General features: G+C 44.7%; 1 protein-coding gene across 1 annotated transcript in view; it reads left to right on the forward strand.

The window, feature by feature from the left end:
* Nucleotides 1-23,039, forward strand: part of LOC311115064 (3',5'-cyclic-AMP phosphodiesterase 4D-like) — a gene marked incomplete at both ends in the record, with an annotated part of 29,381 nt that extends 6,342 nt beyond the window's left edge. The window contains 6 exons of the mRNA XM_084190277.1: nucleotides 13,317-13,429; nucleotides 21,727-21,820; nucleotides 22,021-22,199; nucleotides 22,399-22,497; nucleotides 22,610-22,774; nucleotides 22,940-23,039. Coding sequence (XP_084046403.1) covers nucleotides 13,317-13,429; nucleotides 21,727-21,820; nucleotides 22,021-22,199; nucleotides 22,399-22,497; nucleotides 22,610-22,774; nucleotides 22,940-23,039 — 750 coding nt within the window. The remainder of the gene's footprint in view (nucleotides 1-13,316; nucleotides 13,430-21,726; nucleotides 21,821-22,020; nucleotides 22,200-22,398; nucleotides 22,498-22,609; nucleotides 22,775-22,939) is intronic.
* Between the last annotated feature and the right edge of the window lie 190 nt (nucleotides 23,040-23,229).

The raw sequence follows: 23,229 nt of genomic DNA on the forward strand, positions 1-23,229 counted from the left end.
TCAGTAGATCCCATACTCTGATAGTAGGTCACATACTCTGTCAGTAGGTCCCATACTCTGATAGTAGGTCCCATACTCTGATAGTAGGTCCCATACTCTGTCAGAAGGTCCCATACTCTGATAGTAGGTCCCATACTCTGTCAGTAGGTCCCATACTCTGATAGTAGGTCCCATACTCTGTCAGTAGGGCCCCTACTCTGATAGTAGGTCCCATACTCTGTCAGTAGGTCCCATACTCTGATAGTAGGTCCCATACTCTGTCAATAGGTACCATACTCTGTCAGTAGGTCCCATACTCTGATAGTAGGTTCCATACTCTGTCAGTAGATCCCATACTCTGATAGTAGGTCCCATACTCTGTCAGTAGGTCCCATACTCTGATAGTAGGTCCCATACTCTGATAGTAGGTCCCATACTCTGTCAGAAGGTCCCATACTCTGATAGTAGGTCCCATACTCTGTCAGTAGGTCCCATACTCTGATAGTAGGTCCCATACTCTGTCAGTAGGTCCCATACTCTGATAGTAGGTCCCATACTCTGTCAGTAGGTCCCATACTCTGTCAATAGGTACCATACTCTGTCAGTAGGTCCCATACTCTGATATTAGGTTCCATACTCTGTCAGTAGGTCCCATACTCTGATAGTAGGTCCCATACTCTGTCAGTAGGTCCCATACTCTATTAGTAGGTCCCATACTCTGTCAGTAGGTCCCATACTCTGATAGTAGGTTCCATACTCTGTCAATAGGTACCATACTCTGTCAGTAGGTCCCATACTCTGATAGTAGGTCCCATACTCTGTCAGTAGGTCCCATACTCTGTTAGTAGGTCCCATACTCTGTCAGTAGGTCCCATACTCTGTCAGTAGGTCCCATACTCTGTTAGTAGGTCCCATACTCTGTTAGTAGGTCCTGTATTAGGTCCCATACTCTGTCAGTAGGTCACATACTCTGATAGTAGGTCCCCTACTCTGTCAATAGGTACCATACTCTGTCAGTAGGTCCCATACTCTGATAGTAGGTCCCATACTCTGTCAGTAGGTCCCATACTCTGTTAGTAGGTCCCATACTCTGTCAGTAGGTCCCATACTCTGTTAGTAGGTCCTGTATTAGGTCCCATACTCTGTCATTAGGTCCCATACACTGTTAGTAGGTATCATAATCTGTCGGTAGGTATCATACTCTGTCTCATAGTCAGCTCCTCTAACACTCAGGGTACTGTATATCTCCTATTCTGATAGTAGGTCCTGTAGTAGGTCGAGCAATCTGATAGTAGGTCCTGAGTAGGTCCCATACTCTGTTAGTAGGTCCCATACTCTGTCAGTTGGTCCCATATTCTGTTAGTAGGTCCCATACTCTGATAGTAGGTCCCATACTCTGTCAGTAGGTCCCATACTCTGATAGTATGTACCATACTCTGTCAGTAGGTCCCATACTCTGATAGTAGGTCCCATACTCTGTCAGTAGGTCCCATACTCTGTTAGTAGGTCCAATACTCTGTTAGTAGGTCCCATACTCTGTCAGTAGGTCCCATACTCTGTCAGTAGGCCCAATACTCTGTTAGTAGGTCCCATACTCTGTCAGTAGGTCCCATACTTTGTTAGTAGGTCCTATACTATGTTAGTAGGCCCCATACTCTGTCAGTAGGTCCCATACTCTGTCAGTAGGTCCTATACTCTGTCAGTAGGCCCCATACTCTGTCAGTAGGTCCCATACTCTGTCAGTAGGTCCTATACTCTGTCAGTAGGTCCCATATTATGTTAGTAGGTCCCATACTCTGTCATTAGGTCCCATACTCTGTTAGTAGGTATCATACTCTGTCGGTAGGTATCATACTCTGTCTCATAGTCAGCTCCTCTCACACTCAGGGTACTGTAGATCTCCTATTCTGATAGTAGGTTCTGTAGTAGGTCCAGCACTCTGATATTAGGTCCTGTAGTAGGTCCCATACTCTGTTAGTAGGTCCCATACTCTGTCAGTAGGTCCCATATTCTGTTAGTAGGTCCCATACTCTGATAGTAGGTCCCATACTCTGTCAGTAGGTCCCATACTCTGATAGTAGGTCCCATACTCTGTCAGTAGGTCCCATACTCTGTCAGTAGGTCTCATACTCTGTCAGTACGTCCCATACTCTGTCAGTACGTCCCATACTCTGATAGTAGGTCCCATACTCTGTCAGTAGGTCCCATACTCTGTCAGTACGTCCCATACTCTGATAGTAGGTCCCATACTCTGTCAGTAGGTCCCATACTCTGTCAGTAGGTCCCATACTCTGTCAGTAGGTCCAATACTCTGTTAGTAGGTCCCATACTCTGTCAGTAGGTCCCATACTCTGTTAGTAGGTCCCATACACTGTTAGTAGGTATCATACTCTGTCGGTAGGTATCATACTCTTTCTCATAGTCAGCTCCTCTAACACTCAGGGTACTGTATATCTCCTATTCTGATAGTAGGTCCTGTAGTAGGTCGAGCAATCTGATAGTAGGTCCTGAGTAGGTCCCATACTCTGTTAGTAGGTCCCATACTCTGTCAGTTGGTCCCATATTCTGTTAGTAGGTCCCATACTCTGATAGTAGGTCCCATACTCTGTCAGTAGGTCCCATACTCTGATAGTAGGTACCATACTCTGTCAGTAGGTCCCATACTCTGATAGTAGGTCCCATACTCTGTCAGTAGGTCCCATACTCTGTTAGTAGGTCCAATACTCTGTTAGTAGGTCCCATACTCTGTCAGTAGGTCCCATACTCTGTCAGTAGGCCCAATACTCTGTTAGTAGGTCCCATACTCTGTCAGTAGGTCCCATACTCTGTTAGTAGGTCCTATACTATGTTAGTAGGCCCCATACTCTGTCAGTAGGTCCCATACTCTGTCAGTAGGTCCTATACTCTGTCAGTAGGCCCCATACTCTGTCAGTAGGTCCCATACTCTGTCAGTAGGTCCTATACTCTGTCAGTAGGTCCCATATTATGTTAGTAGGTCCCATACTCTGTCATTAGGTCCCATACTCTGTTAGTAGGTATCATACTCTGTCGGTAGGTATCATACTCTGTCTCATAGTCAGCTCCTCTCACACTCAGGGTACTGTAGATCTCCTATTCTGATAGTAGGTTCTGTAGTAGGTCCAGCAGTCTGATATTAGGTCCTGTAGTAGGTCCCATACTCTGTTAGTAGGTCCCATACTCTGTCAGTAGGTCCCATATTCTGTTAGTAGGTCCCATACTCTGATAGTAGGTCCCATACTCTGTCAGTAGGTCCCATACTCTGATAGTAGGTCCCATACTCTGTCAGTAGGTCCCATACTCTGTCAGTAGGTCTCATACTCTGTCAGTACGTCCCATACTCTGTCAGTACGTCCCATACTCTGATAGTAGGTCCCATACTCTGTCAGTAGGTCCCATACTCTGTCAGTACGTCCCATACTCTGATAGTAGGTCCCATACTCTGTCAGTAGGTCCCATACTCTGTCAGTAGGTCCCATACTCTGTCAGTAGGTCCAATACTCTGTTAGTAGGTCCCATACTCTGTCAGTAGGTCCCATACTCTGTTAGTAGGTCCCATACACTGTTAGTAGGTATCATACTCTGTCGGTAGGTATCATACTCTTTCTCATAGTCAGCTCCTCTAACACTCAGGGTACTGTATATCTCCTATTCTGATAGTAGGTCCTGTAGTAGGTCGAGCAATCTGATAGTAGGTCCTGAGTAGGTCCCATACTCTGTTAGTAGGTCCCATACTCTGTCAGTTGGTCCCATATTCTGTTAGTAGGTCCCATACTCTGATAGTAGGTCCCATACTCTGTCAGTAGGTCCCATACTCTGATAGTAGGTACCATACTCTGTCAGTAGGTCCCATACTCTGATAGTAGGTCCCATACTCTGTCAGTAGGTCCCATACTCTGTTAGTAGGTCCAATACTCTGTTAGTAGGTCCCATACTCTGTCAGTAGGTCCCATACTCTGTCAGTAGGCCCAATACTCTGTTAGTAGGTCCCATACTCTGTCAGTAGGTCCCATACTCTGTTAGTAGGTCCTATACTATGTTAGTAGGCCCCATACTCTGTCAGTAGGTCCCATACTCTGTCAGTAGGTCCTATACTCTGTCAGTAGGCCCCATACTCTGTCAGTAGGTCCCATACTCTGTCAGTAGGTCCTATACTCTGTCAGTAGGTCCCATATTATGTTAGTAGGTCCCATACTCTGTCATTAGGTCCCATACTCTGTTAGTAGGTATCATACTCTGTCGGTAGGTATCATACTCTGTCTCATAGTCAGCTCCTCTCACACTCAGGGTACTGTAGATCTCCTATTCTGATAGTAGGTTCTGTAGTAGGTCCAGCACTCTGATATTAGGTCCTGTAGTAGGTCCCATACTCTGTTAGTAGGTCCCATACTCTGTCAGTAGGTCCCATATTCTGTTAGTAGGTCCCATACTCTGATAGTAGGTCCCATACTCTGTCAGTAGGTCCCATACTCTGATAGTAGGTCCCATACTCTGTCAGTAGGTCCCATACTCTGTCAGTAGGTCTCATACTCTGTCAGTACGTCCCATACTCTGTCAGTACGTCCCATACTCTGATAGTAGGTCCCATACTCTGTCAGTAGGTCCCATACTCTGTCAGTACGTCCCATACTCTGATAGTAGGTCCCATACTCTGTCAGTAGGTCCCATACTCTGTCAGTAGGTCCCATACTCTGTCAGTAGGTCCAATACTCTGTTAGTAGGTCCCATACTCTGTTAGTAGGTTCCATACTATGTTAGTAGGTCCCATACTCTGTCAGTAGGTCCCATACTCTGTTAGTAGGTCCCATACTGTTTGTAACTACCCTGGTAGGTTGATTGATAACCTGAACCAGGTTGCAGGCACTAGTTACAGTTTGAAGCTTTCTCTTGAGTAGGCAGCCTGATGAAAGCTGGTCAATATTTAAATCACCCAGAAAGTATACCTCTCTATTGATATCACATACACTACCGGTCAAAAGTTTTAGAACACCTACTCATTCAAGGGTTTTTCTTTATTTTTACTATTTTCTACATTGTAGAATAATAGTGAAGACATCAAAACGATGAAATAACACATATGGAATCATGTAGTAACCAAAAAAGTGTTAAACAAATCAACAAATATTTTATATTTGAGATTCTTCAAATAGATACCCTTTGCCTTGATGACAACTTTGCACACTCTTGGCATTCTCTCAACCAGCTTCACCTGGAATGCTTTTCCAACAGTCTTGAAGGAGTTCCCACATATGCTGAGCACTTGTTGGCAGATTTTCCTTCCCTCTGCGGTCCGACTCTTCCCAAACCATCTCAATTTGGTTGAGGTCAGGGGATTGTGGAGGCCAGGTCATCTGATGCAGTACTCCATCACTCTCCTTCTTGGTAAAATAGTCCTTACACAAACTGGAGGTGTATTGGGTCATTGTCCTGTTGAAAAACAAATCATAGTCCCGCTAAGCCCAAACCAGATGGGATGGCGTATCACTGTAGAATGCTGTGGTAGCCATGCTGGTTAAGTGTGCCTTGAATTCTAAATAAATCACAGACAGTGTCACCAGCAAAGCACCCCCACACCATAACACCTTCTCCTCCATGCTTTACGGTGGGAAATAAACATGCAGAGATCATCCGTTCACCCACACCGCGTCTCACAAAGACATGGCGGTTGGAACCAAAAATCTCAAATTTGGACTCCAGACCAAAGGACAGATTTCCACCGATCTAATGTCCATTGCTCATGTTTCTTGGCCCAAGCAAGTCTCTTCTTATTATTGGTGTCCTTTAGTAGTGGTTTCTTTGCAGCAATTTGACCATGAAGGCCTGATTCACACAGTCTCCCCTGAACAGTTGATGTTGAGATGTGTCTGTTACTTGAACTGTGAAGCGTTTATTTGGGCTGCAATTTCTGAGGCTAGTAACTCTAATTAGCTTATCCTCTGCAGCAGAGGTAACTCTGGGTCTTCAATTCCTGTGGCGGTCCTCATGAGAGCCTGTTTCATCATAGCGCTTGATGGTTTTTGCAACTGTACTTGAAGAAACTTTCAAAGTTCTTGAAATGTTCCATATTGACTGACCTTCATGTCTTAAAGTAATGATGGACTGTCGTTTCTCTTTGCTTATTTGAGCTGTTCTTGCCATAATATGGACTTGGTCTTTTACCAAATAGGGCTAACTTCTGTATACCCCCCCTACCTTGTCACAACACAACTGATTGGCTCAAACGCATTAAGAAGGAAAGAAATTCCACAAATTAACTTTTAAGAAGGCACACCTGTTAATTGAAAAGCATTCCAGTTGACTACCTCATGAAGCTGGTTGAGAGAAGTCCAAGAGTGTGCAAAGCTGTCATCAAGGCAAAGGGTGGCTATTTGAAGAATCTCAAATATAAAATATATTTTGATTTGTTTAACACTTTTTTGGTTACTACATGATTCCATATGTGTTATTTCATAGTTTTGATATTTTCACTATTATTCTACATTGTAGAAAATAGTACAAATAAAGTAAAACCCTTGAATGAGTAGGTGTTCTAAAACTTTTGACCGGTAGTGTATATTATCAAGCATTCCACACATTATCCAGATACTGACTGTTAGCATTTCGTGGTCTATAGCAGCTTCCCACCAGAATGGGATTTAGGTGAGTTATTGAATAGATCTCCTATTCATGCCCTTTTCCTTTATATCCTCCTGTGTCACACACATACACTTATATCCAAGCTAGAATCCAATATAGCCCTGTTAAAACAATATGCATGTATGAAATACCAAACCCATGTACAGTATGCACAAGTGTAAGGTGACATGACATTCAAAACCTCCTTTTCTCACGAAACATTCTCCTATCTACCCTGGAACATGCGTAGAACACAGTGTATGATGAATTGATGACATTGCACTATATTTAGAACTTATCAGAGTGCATCCATTATGGGCCTGGCTATAAAAGAGAGCTTGAGTCATCAGCTTGATTGTTTGAGTGTATTGACTACTTGTATTTCATGCAGAGGCCTGTGCTGGCCTGGCAGTGCCATCCTGTTGAGACGGACAATAAAGGAGGTGATTTGTAACAGTCTAAATGGGACATAGAGAGGCCAGTGGGGTATTAGACGAGCCCTGCCATGAGTCCCACATGACAAGTAGGCTGGTCTCTTCCACCTCCGTCCCCCTCCCTTCCTTCTCTATCACTTAGTTTATCAGACATCTGTCCATCGATTGGTTGGTGCTTGAAGATGGCTATTTTTAGAGTGGGCTAAGAATAGACTGATAAGGAGAATAGATCAATGAGGAGTGCTGTAGCTGTGTGAACTCTGACCTGAGGAGAGAAGATAGTGCTGTGATCCAGACTAGGTGGTGAGGGAGTAAAACAGATGTCACTTTATTTATTCTGATCTGATGTGCTTCATTTAATAGGGACAGACTACATCCTGGATAATTGCATTGTTGTTACCATAGTAGTTATAGAAAAACAACATGGTATAAGGGACAAAGTATTGCCATGTAATAATAAAATAATTGTTTTGCATATCCCAACTCTCCCTGAGACACCCTCGGCGAGTGGAGTCATGGACAGGGTCTGCCATTACCAACAGCGACCTTGGGAGGGTTAAGTGCCTTGCTCAAGGGCACATCGACAGATTTTTCAACCTTGTTGGCTCAGGGATTCAAATTGACGACCTTTTGGTTATTGGCCCATCGCTCTAACCACTAGGCTACCTGCCGCCAGTTGTATCTCTCGAAGAGTTTCCTTCTAGTTTTATCTCTTGAAGATTGGACATCAAATATAATGGAATTAAACCAAAACACAATGATGATGATGATGATCATAATCATGATTTCCAAAGCAATGACAACATACATTAGTTTAGAACAGCAACATGTCCTTGCTGGCAGTATGTACATAATTACCCTTCTCCCACTTCCAGTCCAGCTCGTGTTCCTATCTGCTCCGGTCCGGGGTTTGGCAGCAGCCTGCCATCTGTGCAGCAGAGTGGTCTCTCGTGCACTGGTGTCTGATGTCGCACTAGGCATGAGAAGAATGTCATTGACGTCAGTGCAGTCCTTGTCAGAGAGAGTGGCACCCCAGCCACTGATACCAGAGAGAGATAACGAGAGAGGGAGAGAGATAACGAGATTAGGAGAGATATAACGAGAGAGGGAGAGAGATAACGAGAGAGGGAGAGAGATAACGAGAGAGGGAGAGAGATAACGAGATAGGGAAAGAGATACCGAGAGAGGGAAAGAGATACCGAGAGAGGGAGAGAGATAATAACGAGAGAGGGAGAGAGAGATAACGAGAGCGGGAGAGAGATAACAAGAGAGGGAGAGAGATAACGAGAGCGGGAGAGAGATAACGAGAGAGGGAGAGAGAGAGATAATGAGAGAGGGAGAGAGATGACAAGAGAGGGAGCGAGATAACGAGAGAGGGAGCGAGATAACGAGAGAGGGAGAGAGAGATAACGAGAGAGGGAGAGAGAGAGATAACAAGAGAGGGAGAGAGATAACGAGAGAGGGAGAGAGATAACGAGAGAGGGGGAGTGATAACAAGAGAGGGAGAGAGATAACGAGAGAGGGAGAGAGAGATAACGAGAGCGGGAGAGAGATAACAAGAGAGGGAGAGAAATAACGAGAGAGGGAGAGAGGGAGATAATGAGAGAGGGAGAGAGATAACGAGAGAGGAAGAGAGATAACGAGAGAGGGAGAGAGAGAGATAACGAGAGAGGGAGAGAGATAATGAGAGAGGGAGAGAGATAATGAGAGAGGGAGAGAGAGATAACGAGAGAGGGAGAGAGAGAGATAACAAGAGAGGGAGAGAGATAACAAGAGAGGGAGAGAGATAACGAGAGAGGGAGAGAGATAACAAGAGAGGGAGAGATATAACGAGAGAGGGAGAGGAAGAATGATACACAGAGGGAGAGGAAGAATTATACACAGAGGGAGAGGGAGGGAAAAGGAAAACGATAAAGAGGAGGAGGAGAGGCAGAGAAATGTAAAAGAGAGGGTGAGGGAGGAGGCAAAGAGGAAAAAGTAATGCAATGCCGATGTTTGTGGGGGTTGTGAGGCATGCTGGGAATATTACTGTACATGTGGCACACACATACACACACACACACACACTCCATTGCACTCCACACTGCCCTTTCTCACCTAGACAAAAGGAATACCTAAGTGAGAATGCTGTTCATTGACTACAGCTCAGCGTGCAACACCATAGTGCCCTCGAAGCTCATCACTAAGCTAAGGACCCTGGGACTGAACACCTCACTTTGCAACTGGATCCTGGACTTCCTGACGGGCCGACCCCAGGTGGTGAGGGTAAGCAACAACACATCCGCCACGCTGACCCTCAACACCAACGACTGCGTGGCCGCACACGACTCCAACATCATCATTAAGTTTGTCGACGACACGACGGTGGTAGGCCTGATAGTGGTAGGCCTGATCACCGACGGCGATGAGACAGCCTGCAGGGGGGAGGTCAGAAACTTAGCAGTGTGGTGCCAGGACAACAACCTCTCCCTTAGCGTCAGTAAGACCAAGGAGCTGATCGTGGACTACAGGAAACGGAGGGCCGAGCACGCCCCCATTTACATCGACGGGGCTATAGTGGAGCGGGTCGAGAGCTTCAAGTTCCTCGGTATCCACATCCCTAAGGATCTATCATGGTCCAAACACACCAACACAGTTGTAAAGATGGCACGACAACGCCTCTTCCCCCTCAGGAGGCTGAAAATATTTGGCATATGCTCTCAGATCCTCAAAAAGTTATACAGCTGCACCATCGAGAGCATCTTGACTGGCTGCATCACCGCTTGGTATGGCAACTGCTTGGCATCCGACTGCAAGGCACTACAGAGGGTAGTGCGTATGACCCAGTACATCACTGGGGCCGAGCTCCCTGTCATCCAGGACCTCTATACCAGGCAGTGTCAGAGGAAGGCCCAAAAAACTGTCAAAGACTCCAGCCACCCAAGCTACAGGCTGTTCTCTCTGCTACCGTACGGTAATAGATACCAATGCACCAAAGTCTGGAACCAACAGGACCCTGAACAGCTTCTATCCCCAAGCCATAAGACTTCTAAACAAGACTGCAAAATAGCTAATCAAATGGCTACCCGGACTACCTGCGTTGAGCCTTTTTTGCACTGACTCTCTTGCACCGACTCTATGCACACACACTGGACTCTATCCACACACTCACATATACTTACACTGACACCCCAACACACACACACACACACACTTTCACACTCACCACATACGCTGCTGCTACTGTCTATTATCTGTCGTGTTGCCTAGTTACTTTACCCCTACCTATATGTACAGTACATAGCTACCTCAATTACCTCGTACCCCTGCATATCGACTTGGTACTGGTGCTCCCTGTATATAGCCATGATATGTTCTACTCCCTGTATATAGCCATGTTATTCTTACTTGTTATTTTTATTTGTTATTCACTGTGTATTTATTCTATTTTTTATTTTATTTTTTATCTTATCTTTAACTCTGCATTGTTGGACCCATTGTTGGACCCATAAGTGAGCGTTTCACTGTTAGTTTATACCTGTTGCCTACGAAGCATGTGACAAATAAAATGTGATTTGATTTGAATCAGACACACACTCCAGTGCCTCCATGTGCCTATGTGTGTTTCTGAAACCACAGTTGATTGCTCTCTCTGTATACTTTAGTTACACACATGGTGTAATGCAACATATCTTTAGTCATTTTGGTAATGAACAGAAATTCTATGGCAATCTATTGTAACTTTGGTAATTTATTCTTGAATAACTTTTTATATTTAGTATTCATTCTTTATTACTGTGTCCATTTTGTCTATGAGTTTCTAATGGATAGACCATGTGGTTCAAGAGAAAATAGACAAATTAATGAAAAAAGCATGTAGTCAACAATGGCATTGTTTTTAATTACCTCTGCAACTCGTCCAACTATTTACTTTATTCACAACTGCCACCAGTTTGATGGCAAAACATTGACAGCAAAATACATATTGACATAGTAAAAAAAAAAAAAAAGTTTTTAAAAAGTTTTAAAGGATATTTCATGACAAAACCGTCATCAAACACCAATGGTATTCACTAAGTTGATGGTTTATATTTAGGAAAATGTTTTACAGCTTTGTCATTCAATTTTTTATTGAAAAATCATCTTAGTTAATTATTTCATATATTTTACATATGATAAGGCCAGAGAGAGGGCCAGAGATAATTACAGACACCTGTGATAATCTGCAGTACCCAAAAGGGCCACTAGATGTCTTGTGATAGATCCTTGAAAGATACCAACATTCTGGTAGCTTACTGGTAAACTTCGACAGTTTCCAGTAATATATACTGCCTTTGCAACCCTAACCATATCCCATTGCCTTAAAAGTCTTCCCCAATCCTAATTTAGACAATATGAATATTAATTGGCTTTTGAGGTGACACTTTTTATTCATGTACTTTGAGAGAGGCTCCAGTGCACACACACATACATTTGCAGAAGAAATAGGGAATATGGACTACAATAGGAATTAAAAATATTTGATACACTGTTATTTAAGATTTGGAAGGGGTTAGAATAGACTTCTGACACCTCAACCATGACATTGTTTGAAACTGTCTGTCTTTACACATATTATTTAGAGACTGTTCCTTTTGAAAAAGCTTCTACTAGTTCTCTGTCAGACATATGTCTCAGACACATACTGCATGGTCCATCTCTTTTTCACCATCCCTCTTTCTCTGTCTCTCTCCTTATCTGTACACCGCCCCTCCCTCACCCCCTCTCCCTCTCTGTGGAATGGATACACACATTGAGCTCCAGGTCCACTGCCCCATACTCCAGGCCAGGCTTTCAGTGCGGCCCTCCCCTACCCACAGTGCAGTCCTCTCAGGCTTTAGGTACAGCTCTGACGAAGAGCATCGATCTGCCGTCTGGATACCAGGGAGGCTACACACACAGCATCTATAGGACGGAGCCCAGACACAACACACACTCATTGGATTATAAGCACTTTTGTTTCTGGATAGCGTTGACGTGTAGCGTTTATGCTCCAGGGAGGCTGAGGAGGCAGAGTGATGTGTTCTGGTTAGCTCTCCATCTGGCGCGCATGTGGTGTGTGCGGTAAGCGCTCATCCCCTAGCCAGCCAGCCAGCCAGGCAGCCAACCAGGCAGCCAACCAGCATGCTACATTGTGCTCCCCATTGTTCCTGCCTGGAGATGAAAACCTGCTGGTTGTGAGATTGTGGTTTGGACAGCGTCTGGACCTACTGCCCCTCCTACACCCCCATCCCTCCCTCCTCCTCCACCCCTTTGTCCCTCCATCCCTCCCCTGGGCAGACATGGGCCTGCTAACCAGACTGCTCTTCATCCTTCTCCATGACTGGAATCATATATCTTCTATGGACTGTATACTGAACCTCAGACACATACATCACTGAGAGACCAGGATTCTGTGTGTTGTTTTTCATTTGTGTGTTTGTCTCTGTTTTATTGTTGTATGTATCATATCTGAACCTAAAGGGCACCCTCCATATTCCCTGTCTCTGCTGTGATTTTAACTGAGGCACGCTCAACAGCCTTGCTGCTCTGTAACGAAAAGGACGTCACAATGCTTACTTAGCGAGTACCACTTTCCTTCTGATTCAGGCCATACCTGGCGTGAACTCAGGACCTGTGCCTTGCTAGCACATGTGACCGCCCTACTGAATCGTCTTACCAGTCAACGCCACGTGAAAAGCTAGCTATCTACTGGCGCAAGTGCGGACACTTCAGGCTGAGGAGTATGTTTCACACATCCCCACGTGCTACACTCAGCTCTGGTTGACAATGTTCGTTCACCATCCCTCACGGTTCCTCTCCTGACTGGGAGTTGACGGCTGTTGCACACAGTTTTTGTATTAGGGGGTGCTTGGGCTTCAACAGCCTAGTGCAGGGGTTTAGGTTCCAGGACTATACGCCCCTGTCATTCCTCCAAGGGTTTGGACAGTAGGACTTTTAGACACGGGGGGGGTCTCTGGCTTTGAACAGCCTGGTTCAGGGTGTTGGTCTCTGGGATAGGATTCAGGACTCTAGGCCCCTCTGGTCTCTCCCTATCAGGGTGTCGTCTTGGGGTGGAAATCAGACTTGTGACTTGGCCCCTCTCACTCTCGTACTGGCTGCTCTGCACCAGTATGAAGAGTCACCCATGCGTCCACTCGGGGCATCTCAGCATTGCTGTGTGTGGGGAGGCAGACCCCGGGCCAGCAGCCTGTGCTAGCCCCCTGAAGCGCCCCCGTACTGACCCCCTGCCCCCCTGTCTCGTCCCCCCAGAGGAGGCCTACCAGAAACTGGCCACTGAGACGCTGGAGGAGCTGGACTGGTGCCTGGACCAGCTGGAGACCCTACAGACCAGACACTCAGTCGGCGAGATGGCCTCCAACAAGGTAAGGGCAATAACCTTTGACTTATAATGTGTCATATTTAGTCTCTCTCTCTCTCTCTCTCTCTCTCTCTCTCTCTCTCTCTCTCTCTCTCTCTCTCTCTCTCTCTCTCCTCTCTCTCTGTCTCTGACCTCTTCCTGCCTCTTCTACAACAGTAGTCTACAACAGTAGTATCTGTACTAATATTAGTATTAATTCATACATCTTTTTTTCTCAGTATCTGTAGCTGTATCTAGCGTTGTCATGCAGGGAGGGAGGTGTGCAGGGAGCATGCTCAGCTCAGCTCTCTCCAGCAAGGCCTTGACGTGCTGCATGCTGATCAGCTCTGGGCTCTGCTGGAGAGGCTGCCTGCCTCCCTGCTGATGTCACACCCTGTGATGTCACAATAGGGGGATGGGCCTAGCACAAGATAGAGGAGAGGCAGGTGGACAGACAAAGGGACACACAGTCAGACACAGATGCTGTACCTGTAACACTAGCAGATGGTAGTACAGCCACAGTCAGACAGACAGAATTGCGTTGCCCCTATACAGGGGTGAGAAGCACAGGCTCTACTCTGTAGCATTGTCAGTGTCACCCTGTCTTATGAGCTTCTCGCACACACAACTATCCCTGGTTTCCATAGCAACACACAGGCCTGGTTGGCTTGCCGTCTCACTCCAGCACACAGTAATGGTGCTCCAATACACACACACACACACACACAACCATCAACCTACGACATGGCTATTTCATTACTATAACATCAAAATGAGTATTTAATTTCGTAAATACAGAACAGTAGCATTGGATACCAGAATACCAGTATCATTCATATATACTTGTGCTATTTTGTGCTATTCGTATTCAATACATATACACTGCACAGGAGGCTGCTGAGGGGAGGATGGCTCATAATAATGGCTGGAATGGAGTGAATGGTATGGTTTCAAACAAATGGAAACCATGTGTTTGATGTGTTTGATACCATTCCATTAATACCGTTCCAGTCATTACTATGAGCCTGTCCTCCCCAATGAAAGGTGCCACTGCCCACCTGTGATACACTGAGTGTACAAAACATTAGGAACAATCTTTCCATTACATAGACTGACCAGGTGAATCCAGGTGAAAGCTATGATCCCTTATTGATGTCCCCAGTTAAATCCACTTCAATCAGTGTAGATGAAGGGGAGGAGACAGGTTAAAGAAGGATTTTTAAGCCTTGCGACAGTTGAGACATGGATTGTGTATGTGTGCCATTCAGAGGGTGAATGGGCAAGACAAAAGATTTAAGTGCCTTTGAACGGGGTATGGTAGTAGATGCCAGGCGCACCGGTTTGAATGTGTCAAGAACAGCAACGCCGCTGAGCTTTTCACGCTCAACAGTTTCCCGTGGTGTGTATCAAGAATGGTCCACCACCCAAAGGACATCCAGCCAACTTGACACTGTGGGAAGCATTGGAGTCAACATGGGCCAGCATCCCTGAGAAACGCTTTGACACCTTGTAGAGTCAATGCCCTGACAAATTGAGGCTGTTCTGAGGGCAAAAGCGGGTGCAACTCAATATTAGGAAGTTGTTCCTAATCTTTTGTGCACTCGGTGTAGCTATAGGGGGTTAGCAGGTTGCATCGTGTGCATTATAAAATACTTAGGTAGAACGTAGCGCACAGGCTGGAGGTTTGTAAGAGCTAGCTGGTGTAATTGCATGTACTATATGTAATGGTGACATCACTGTTATTGTTACACAGGAGTGATTTCATTCCATAGAGATCCTCTTCATCGGTTGCATGTTTCGTCACAATATTGTTTTGAACGTTTGTTTTGGACTGATGCCCAACTGAGTGTGCTCGATGCATCGTCAATGAGCACTGATGACGATTTAATCAGAAATGGCTTGGAAATACAATGCCATTCAATAGGAGGAAAATAATTAGTAGGAAAACCTTTTGTTATCATTTTGATGTCGGCAGATTGACTTTAGATGCAGTATAACATTCGCTAGTTAGCTAAGATTGAGCGGAGGACATCAGATTTTTGCTAGCTAAAAGACAACATTGCCATCTGTCTAAAGTAAATTTGACGACATGATAATGCAGGCAAAGTTGTGTCCTACTAAATATCTGACCACTTTAGCAATCTAATCGTATTTCCAGGCTTATCACGGCTTTAGGGCACCACTATTGTGCAACCGGTAGAGGGCGGCTTGAGAAGGTTTATGACGCGACTGAGTGATGGAGGTGCAACCTATTAATTAAATTACTAGAGGGGCTATGTCATAAACACTCAAAGTTCTACAATGGGATCAAAATGGCAGCCATATTGGTCAGTGTAAGGGTTGGTGTGAGGTGTGACCCAGGTGCAGTGCAGGATAGACAGTAGACAGTAGGCAGAGATGGTGAAACAAGGATCTTTACTGGTGGTCCCGAAGCCAGGATACAAAACAACGGACTTAACACGATAAAAGAAAGGTGGAGCAAATAAGTCTCCAAAAACAGGCTGACAGCCAAAATACGAAATAGTAACTAAGACTGAAATAATAAAGAAACAGGTAGAACACTTCTCGAGTACCTGTACATACTTCTCCGATCAGACACTGATAAGTACTGCTGAGCATACTAGCAGAGAAAACTGAGCAAGGGAACACAGGGAAGTGAGGGCATAAATACACAGGTGAACAGGTAGACACAGGTGACACCAATAGGATAATGATTAGTCCAGACTGTGAGTAAGGAGGTGCCTAAGGTTCTTGGAGGATGACACCTAGTGGGTCGCTCCGGAACTGCGACTCCCTCCTGTAACCGGTCAGGGGGAAATCCAAACCATTCTAATTGGAATGAATGGCAGTAGAGGCATAATCCTGATTTTAAATATGCAGGAAAAAAAAGTAAGGCATGTAATATATAAGAAATTGTGTAATAGAATTATTGTCAACCTAAAATCTTGTCATGTATTTACATTTACATTTTACATTTTAGTCATTTAGCAGACGCTCTTATCCAGAGCGACTTACAGTTAGTAAGTGCATACATTTTTCTGTATAAATAGCCTCTAAAATATATGTAAACAGACCATAAATGTCAAAATGGTTGTATTCTTGGAAAGCAGTGAGTGCTATTATATGATACAATATCAGTGCTTGTTGCATTTCCAACATGTCTAAGTCTATCATTAACTGATTTGAGCTAGTGTATATCTGTGGCTTGACTGCATTTTTTGAATGGAACGTTGCCATATTGGCAGTTAATTTGAAGAATGTATAGAAATATTATTTTAAAACTGGCTAGCTAGCCAGCTAGCTAACAAACATACATTGCAGATAATTTATTCAAATTCATTATTTTACACAATATCTTATCACAGCACTGGCAAACCATGGTTGACCAACTCCCTGACCAAAATGGCTGACATTTATCCCATTGAAAGAAGGTTAATGTCCATTCTAGTATTCTAATTCCTAATTCTATGTTTCATTCACTGGCAGTGTTGGGGAGTAGTGAACTACATGTAGGTGAACTAGTGGTTACAGGGTTAAAACAGAAACAACTCAAAGGTTAACAGTTTAGGCATTAATTCCGAGTGGTTAAGGTTAGGGCTATAGTTTCGGGAAAACTTAAAACAAAATAATTTCAAATGACACGCTAGGTATCATCACCATTCATGGTCTTCTCACAGCTTGTGAACTGCCATGGCGCAGTGGTCTAAGCAGCGCACCCTGGCTCCGAGCATCATGGGTTGGCGCCCTGTGCTGGGCCATCGTTTTTCTTTTTTGGTGAGCGCCGAAGAAGGCATGTTCTCAGGACCTTTTCAAACGTCCGAAATCGCTGTCTATTTCTAGTGACCAGCCTGTATTTTTCACCCACCTATTTGATTATGTCACGATCACATGTCATTATTGTCCCTGATCTACCCTGAAATTGTAGAAAGACATATTGGTTATTGATAGCAAAGGGCATGTTGTATTAATAATAATATATTATATAGCACCATTTGTAAACTGTGTGTGTGTGTGTGTGTTGTACATGTTGTTAGCTTTTACGTACACAAAAATCTTCCACAAAAATAAATGTGAGAAAACAAACAATAGCTCTGGATATGAGATCCATTTGATTGGGTCTATATTCCGTAGGGAATTCCTATTTTGAGTCCAACTTCCCAAAAATAAATTACAGACAAGTCTCAGCTAAACATGGTGTGATCCTTTCCAATTTCTACCGAAAGGTGTGGGTTCACACATCTTCGCTGAGCTATCAATAGCAGGCCGGCTAGCTAGCTGACCGAATGTACGTGTGTGTGCGTGCGTGTGTGTGCGTGCATTTGCACGTGCGTGGGTGTTTTGTGGGCCTGTGACGGCTTGTTCCTAGTCTCTCGGACCCAGAAAGAGGCGCTATATCTCTCTCAACAGGTGACCAGCAGTCTCATCTGTTCCAGCAGCTGTAAACTACCCACAATGCCTTCTGGGCGCCTTTGGAGACCCAAGGTGTAAAGTAATCTGAGACACGACAGTACCCTCAGACTGATATAGTGGCTCTGTCTGTCTGCTATCTACTGGGGGTATTTTGGTTGTCCCAACGCTTGACTTCATTGTTTTAGGTAGGAAACTGATAGTGTACTAGTCTAAGTGTATGCCCCACCAATCTAGTTTGCCATTCTAGATACTTTGAGGTGGCATGTTTATTTAAGCAAAACTATAGCCTGCTCTCCTTTCCTCTGTTAATGATTTTCATGTGTTCTGACTACCATCCATCCATACTCCAGCATAACTGCTTCAGAAGCACACATACAGTGGTGCTGTACCCATCCCCAGTTCAGAGAAAACCCAGACAGGTTATTGCTCACCATAAAACTCTGGACCATAGACATGGGCTGTGTCCCAAATGGCACCCTATTCCCTATATAGTGCACTTATTTTGACCAGAGGACAAAGCCATGGCCTCATGGTCAAACAAATGGAATCCAGCATCATGTATGACCCTTAGTGAAGTGGCATACAGTATTCTCTGTGCTGTACTAAGTGTTCCAGACAGTCCAGTGACGCTCACGACTAGTGAAAGTTTAATGAGATTTAAACCTATTTCACATATAATTTTCTGTGGTTTTCTCCCAGGAAATTTGCCTGAATTATCTTCAGTGTGAATATTGCATGACCAAGATGAGACAATCTCCGCTTCCAGCAACAGTGTCCCACAGATTACCTCAGCTAGATGACACACACACACACACACACACAGTACAAGCATACAGTATGTCCCCATCCCGCTGTACTGCAGAATACATTTTTAAAAATGGGGTAAAAACTCCTCAGAGGAATAACTTCCAACCTCGACCTCAGCCAATCACACAGAGGGATGATCTCACTCTGCTCCAGCCCATCCAATCAGCTGTGGTGATGAGCTCACTGTTTTCCCTATCCTCTCCCTGATAGGCTGTGTGTCTGTGGATGAGGGCAGCAGCCGTGTGCTTCATATGGGAGTGTGTGTGATAGACAGGCAGAAGCAGCCTTGTTTACAAGCTGTTGACAGGAGACCTTCTCTCTCCAGGAGCACCGGCAGCATCCAAGCATCCTCCTCTCACACCATCTATTATTCACACACCCCAGCAGTGTGTGTGTGTGTGTGTGTGTGGGTTTCACTGTGTGTGTGTGTGTGTGTGTGTGTGTGTGTGTGTGTGTGTGTGTGTGTGTGTGTGTGTGTGTGTGTGTGTGTGTGTGTGTGTGTGTGTGTGCGAGACGATGCTCTCATCAGAGCCACGGGCACCCACACTCTGTCCCCAGCTTCCCCAGAGTGCAGTGCTCCAGTCAGGATCCTGGACTATGGCTTTCCCAATGGGGAGGGACGGAGCAGATATGACTGACTGTGTTCAGTGGATGGACCTTCAGTATACCTCAAAACCCCTCTTATTCGGGGACTCTGTGCTCTCGCTGTATTGAGCTGCTTTTGCTGGTGGTCTCTCTCTCCTGTTCTGTTGTTCTGTGCTGTAGCTGGCTCTAGTCTGCCTGTTCTTTTTATATTTGGTCCACATATTTCACATTTTTCAAAATGCCTGAGGCCAACTACCTGCTCTCTGTGTCCTGGGGATATATAAAGGTAAGATGTGAGGTGGATTTTATTATTCTAATACTATTAATATATATTTTTCTGAAAAAGCAAGCCATCATTCCTCCGATGAGGTGAGAATGATGTCATTATCAGACAAAGGAAAAGCATGCTTGTCCCTGACATCCATTTAAACTTAGTTTTTTGAGCTGTAAATAGAGAGACAAAGGTGTTGTTTGACATAATCCATCTGTATTTCTGGCATTATGATTAAATGGTAGTATGGATTGGTGTGCTGTCTGCAGCTCCCCCCAGTTGGTGTGATAAAGGTGATGCTCTCACGGCCGGCTACTGATGCCTCTATGGAGGAGTATGTTCACATGACTTATAGCTTATAGCGTACAGGGACAGGTTTTGGTATAAAATGCAGGAAAAGGGATATGCTGTGTTGGAAAGGGTGGCATTGAGTGCGTTGGTGAATATCAAAGGGCTGTATCAACGGCAGTCACTTTCTGGAACAAAGATTGTTTTGCTTTGGGTACCAAAATAATTGCAGCGACTCTATTGTAAGGAAGGGAAGCTTCAAGCTTTACCAACATGTCCATCGATAAAGAAATGTTCAGCACTGTGTTCCACATTCATATACACAGTGTATGTCTGTTTGATCATTGGATAAGGTCGCTTGAAGGTGTTGAGTTCCAATCCCTTGGTTTGGCCAGGTTATGTCAAAGTCCAACTGCACAGTAAGCACTATGGGTTCATAATGGCCTCTAATATTGATCCATATTGACCATTCCTATATAGTATGCAAGCTGGCTCCCTAACGCGGGGGCAACAATTGCCAGGTTGAGAATGAAATGTAAATGTGTGTGTATTCAGATATTGTAAGCACTACAGTTGAGCACAGTAAATGCTAGGGCTGGAAAATTGCCAGGGACCTCACGATACAATAGTATATGTTTTGCGATTCGATACTGCGATTTTATTACGATTTTGATGTTAGAAACATATTGCTGACTATACCTGCTGCAGAGAGACAATAGAGAGCATGAGAAAACACGTTTTGATCAGTCAGGGAAGTAATAGTGGTAAAAACATGTTGGCTCACTATTTAAAAAGAAGATGGAGAACAAGCTATAGGATAAAAAATACCGGAGTTTTGACGCAGGTACAGCCGACTAGCGCTAGCTAACGCTACCTACAGTAGCAAAAAAATATAGACATATAGATATTTTTTACAAATATCATCCAAAATTAATATTGTAATATCATATTTTAATTATGTAACTGTATCAATCCCCCCCCCATCACTAGTAGATGCTATATGTTCCTGGGCTCTATCTACTTGCGCTGTCTTTGTGATATTGTAGCTAAATCTAATTTACAAATTATAGCCTATACCTTTGTGAAACTAGATAAATATAAAACTAGATAGAGCCTTCTGTGTGTTTAACCCAATAAATTAGTGGGTTGGGACTGCTGATGTAACTGTGGTGAAAGAGCGCTGTGGGAAAGTGCACTGAGGCGAAAGCGTTCTCGATAAAATGTAACGCTTTACGGAACTGCTTCGTAGCGATACAGCCTTCAGCCTGGTTTCGCAATCACTGTTGTTTAAGAGTTCACCTCCACATTCCTCTGACTGTCCTCCAAATCAAAGGTCAAAGCTACATTTGGGTCTGCCATTCCAATCAGGTTTAGGAGAGAGAGAGCGAGACTGAGGGAGAGAGGGAGAGGGAGAACGAAAGTGGGTGACGGAGAATTAGGTTACTGATTACATCAGAACTGTGGCTGGCAGGGGGGTGCAGCGGGTATCTCACCTGATCTGTACCACCTCCAGCCTCTCAACTTGGTGTGTTTGTGTGTGTGTGTGTGGAGCATGCTGTAGTAGTACTGATTAAAGTGTGGTGTCTCATAGTGTCTGCTGTTTCCCTTCTAAAAGACTCTTCTACCTTTAGAAATGACTTTGGCCCTCAATAGAGATATGGCCGGACAGAATCCTCCAGTATGTGCTCGAGGATTCCACCACCTTTCTCCTAAATCATACAAAATCATGATTGACTCATCCAGTGCAGAATGTAACTAAATGTTCCCTGGTATACTACAAACTGTAACCCCTTCTCACTGTGTCTGTCTGTCTGTCTGTGTCTGTGTCTGTGTCTGTCGGTGTGTGTGTGTGTGTGTGTGTGTGTGTGTGTGTGTGTGTGTGTGTGTGTGTGTGTGTGTGTGTGTGTGTGTGTGTGTGTGTGTGTGTGTGTGTGTGTGTGTGTGTGTGTGTTGTGTTCCAGTTCAAGAGAATGTTGAACAGGGAGCTCAGCCACCTGTCTGAGATGAGCCGCTCGGGGAACCAGGTGTCAGAGTTCATCTCCAGCACCTTCCTGGGTGAGTGACCACAGAGACCACTGGACTCCTCCCTGCTCATACTGGCCCTGTAGAGAGGCTAGAGCTGCGTCCCAAATGGCACCCTATTCTCTATATAAAGCCCTACTTTTGACCAGGGCCCATAGGGTGTCTTCTGTGTTGTTAATACAGATATTTTCGACGTCTCACTCACTGTCTCTTCCTCTATGTGTTTGACACAGACAAGCAGCACGAGGTGGAGATGCCGACTCCCCAGACGCAGAAGGAGAAGGAAGACAAGAAGAACAGGCCCATGTCTGAGATCAGTGGGGTGAAGAAACTGCAGCACAGCTCCAGCCTCACCAACTCTAACATACCCCGCTTCGGAGTCAAGAGCGAGACAGAGGACGAACTGGCTAAGGTGGGCAGCATTGGGAGAGAGGGTTTGGAAAGGGAGGGTGAGGAGACATAAAGAGAGAGGGTGAGGGAGAACGAGGGATAGAGGGTGATATAGGGGAGAGAGTTGTAGGGAAAGATCTAGAGAGGGGGATAGAGAAAGAGGAGAAGATGATAGGCTCTAAAACTATATCAGTGTAAGAATGGTTGTTTTCCCTTTGCAGGAGCTGGAGGATGTAAATAAATGGGGCCTTAACGTTTTCAAAGTCACTGAGTTCTCTGGGAACAGGCCCCTGACGGTCATGATGCATACTATATTCCAGGTATAGATCAGTTCAATTTGATCTGCTCTATTTTTGTTGATTGTACTAACATGACTTGTATCCATAGTCTACTAGAATACAAAATTATGCTTTTGTTTTGTTTTTCTTATAGGAGAGAGACTTGTTAAAAACTTTTAAAATTCCACTCGACACCTTTATAACCTACCTGATGACCTTAGAAGACCATTACCATGGCGACGTGGCCTATCACAACAACATCCATGCTGCTGATGTCACCCAGTCCACTCACGTGCTGCTATCCACCCCCGCTCTAGAGGTTGGACCCCTCAATCAATCAGTCAATTCATCAATAACACTGCATTTGTATTTGTACAAAAATATACTTCAGCTTTAGTTTGTCTGAAACTGACAGATTTCTGTTTTGCTGTTATTTGGTTGAATGTCTGGTGTGACCCTGTACTGTCCTCTCTGCTGTTCCCAGGCTGTGTTCACAGACCTGGAGATCCTAGCTGCCATATTTGCCAGTGCTATTCATGACGTGGACCACCCTGGAGTCTCCAACCAGTTCCTCATCAACACCAGTGAGTCTAAATACAGACCTGACTTAAGAGTTACGTCATTGACTGACACGGGGCATGATGGATGCCCTCTGTCTCTCCCCCGCATCTGGGATCAACACTCAACATCAGGCACACAGGCTACTAAGCATCCCTACTGAGAGATTAAATCCACCCATGTGCACACACACACACACACAAACACACACCTCCT

The sequence above is a fragment of the Coregonus lavaretus genome (assembly GCF_964263955.1).
Source record: "Coregonus lavaretus genome assembly, contig: HAP1_SCAFFOLD_5648, whole genome shotgun sequence".
Taxonomy (NCBI): domain Eukaryota; kingdom Metazoa; phylum Chordata; class Actinopteri; order Salmoniformes; family Salmonidae; genus Coregonus; species Coregonus lavaretus.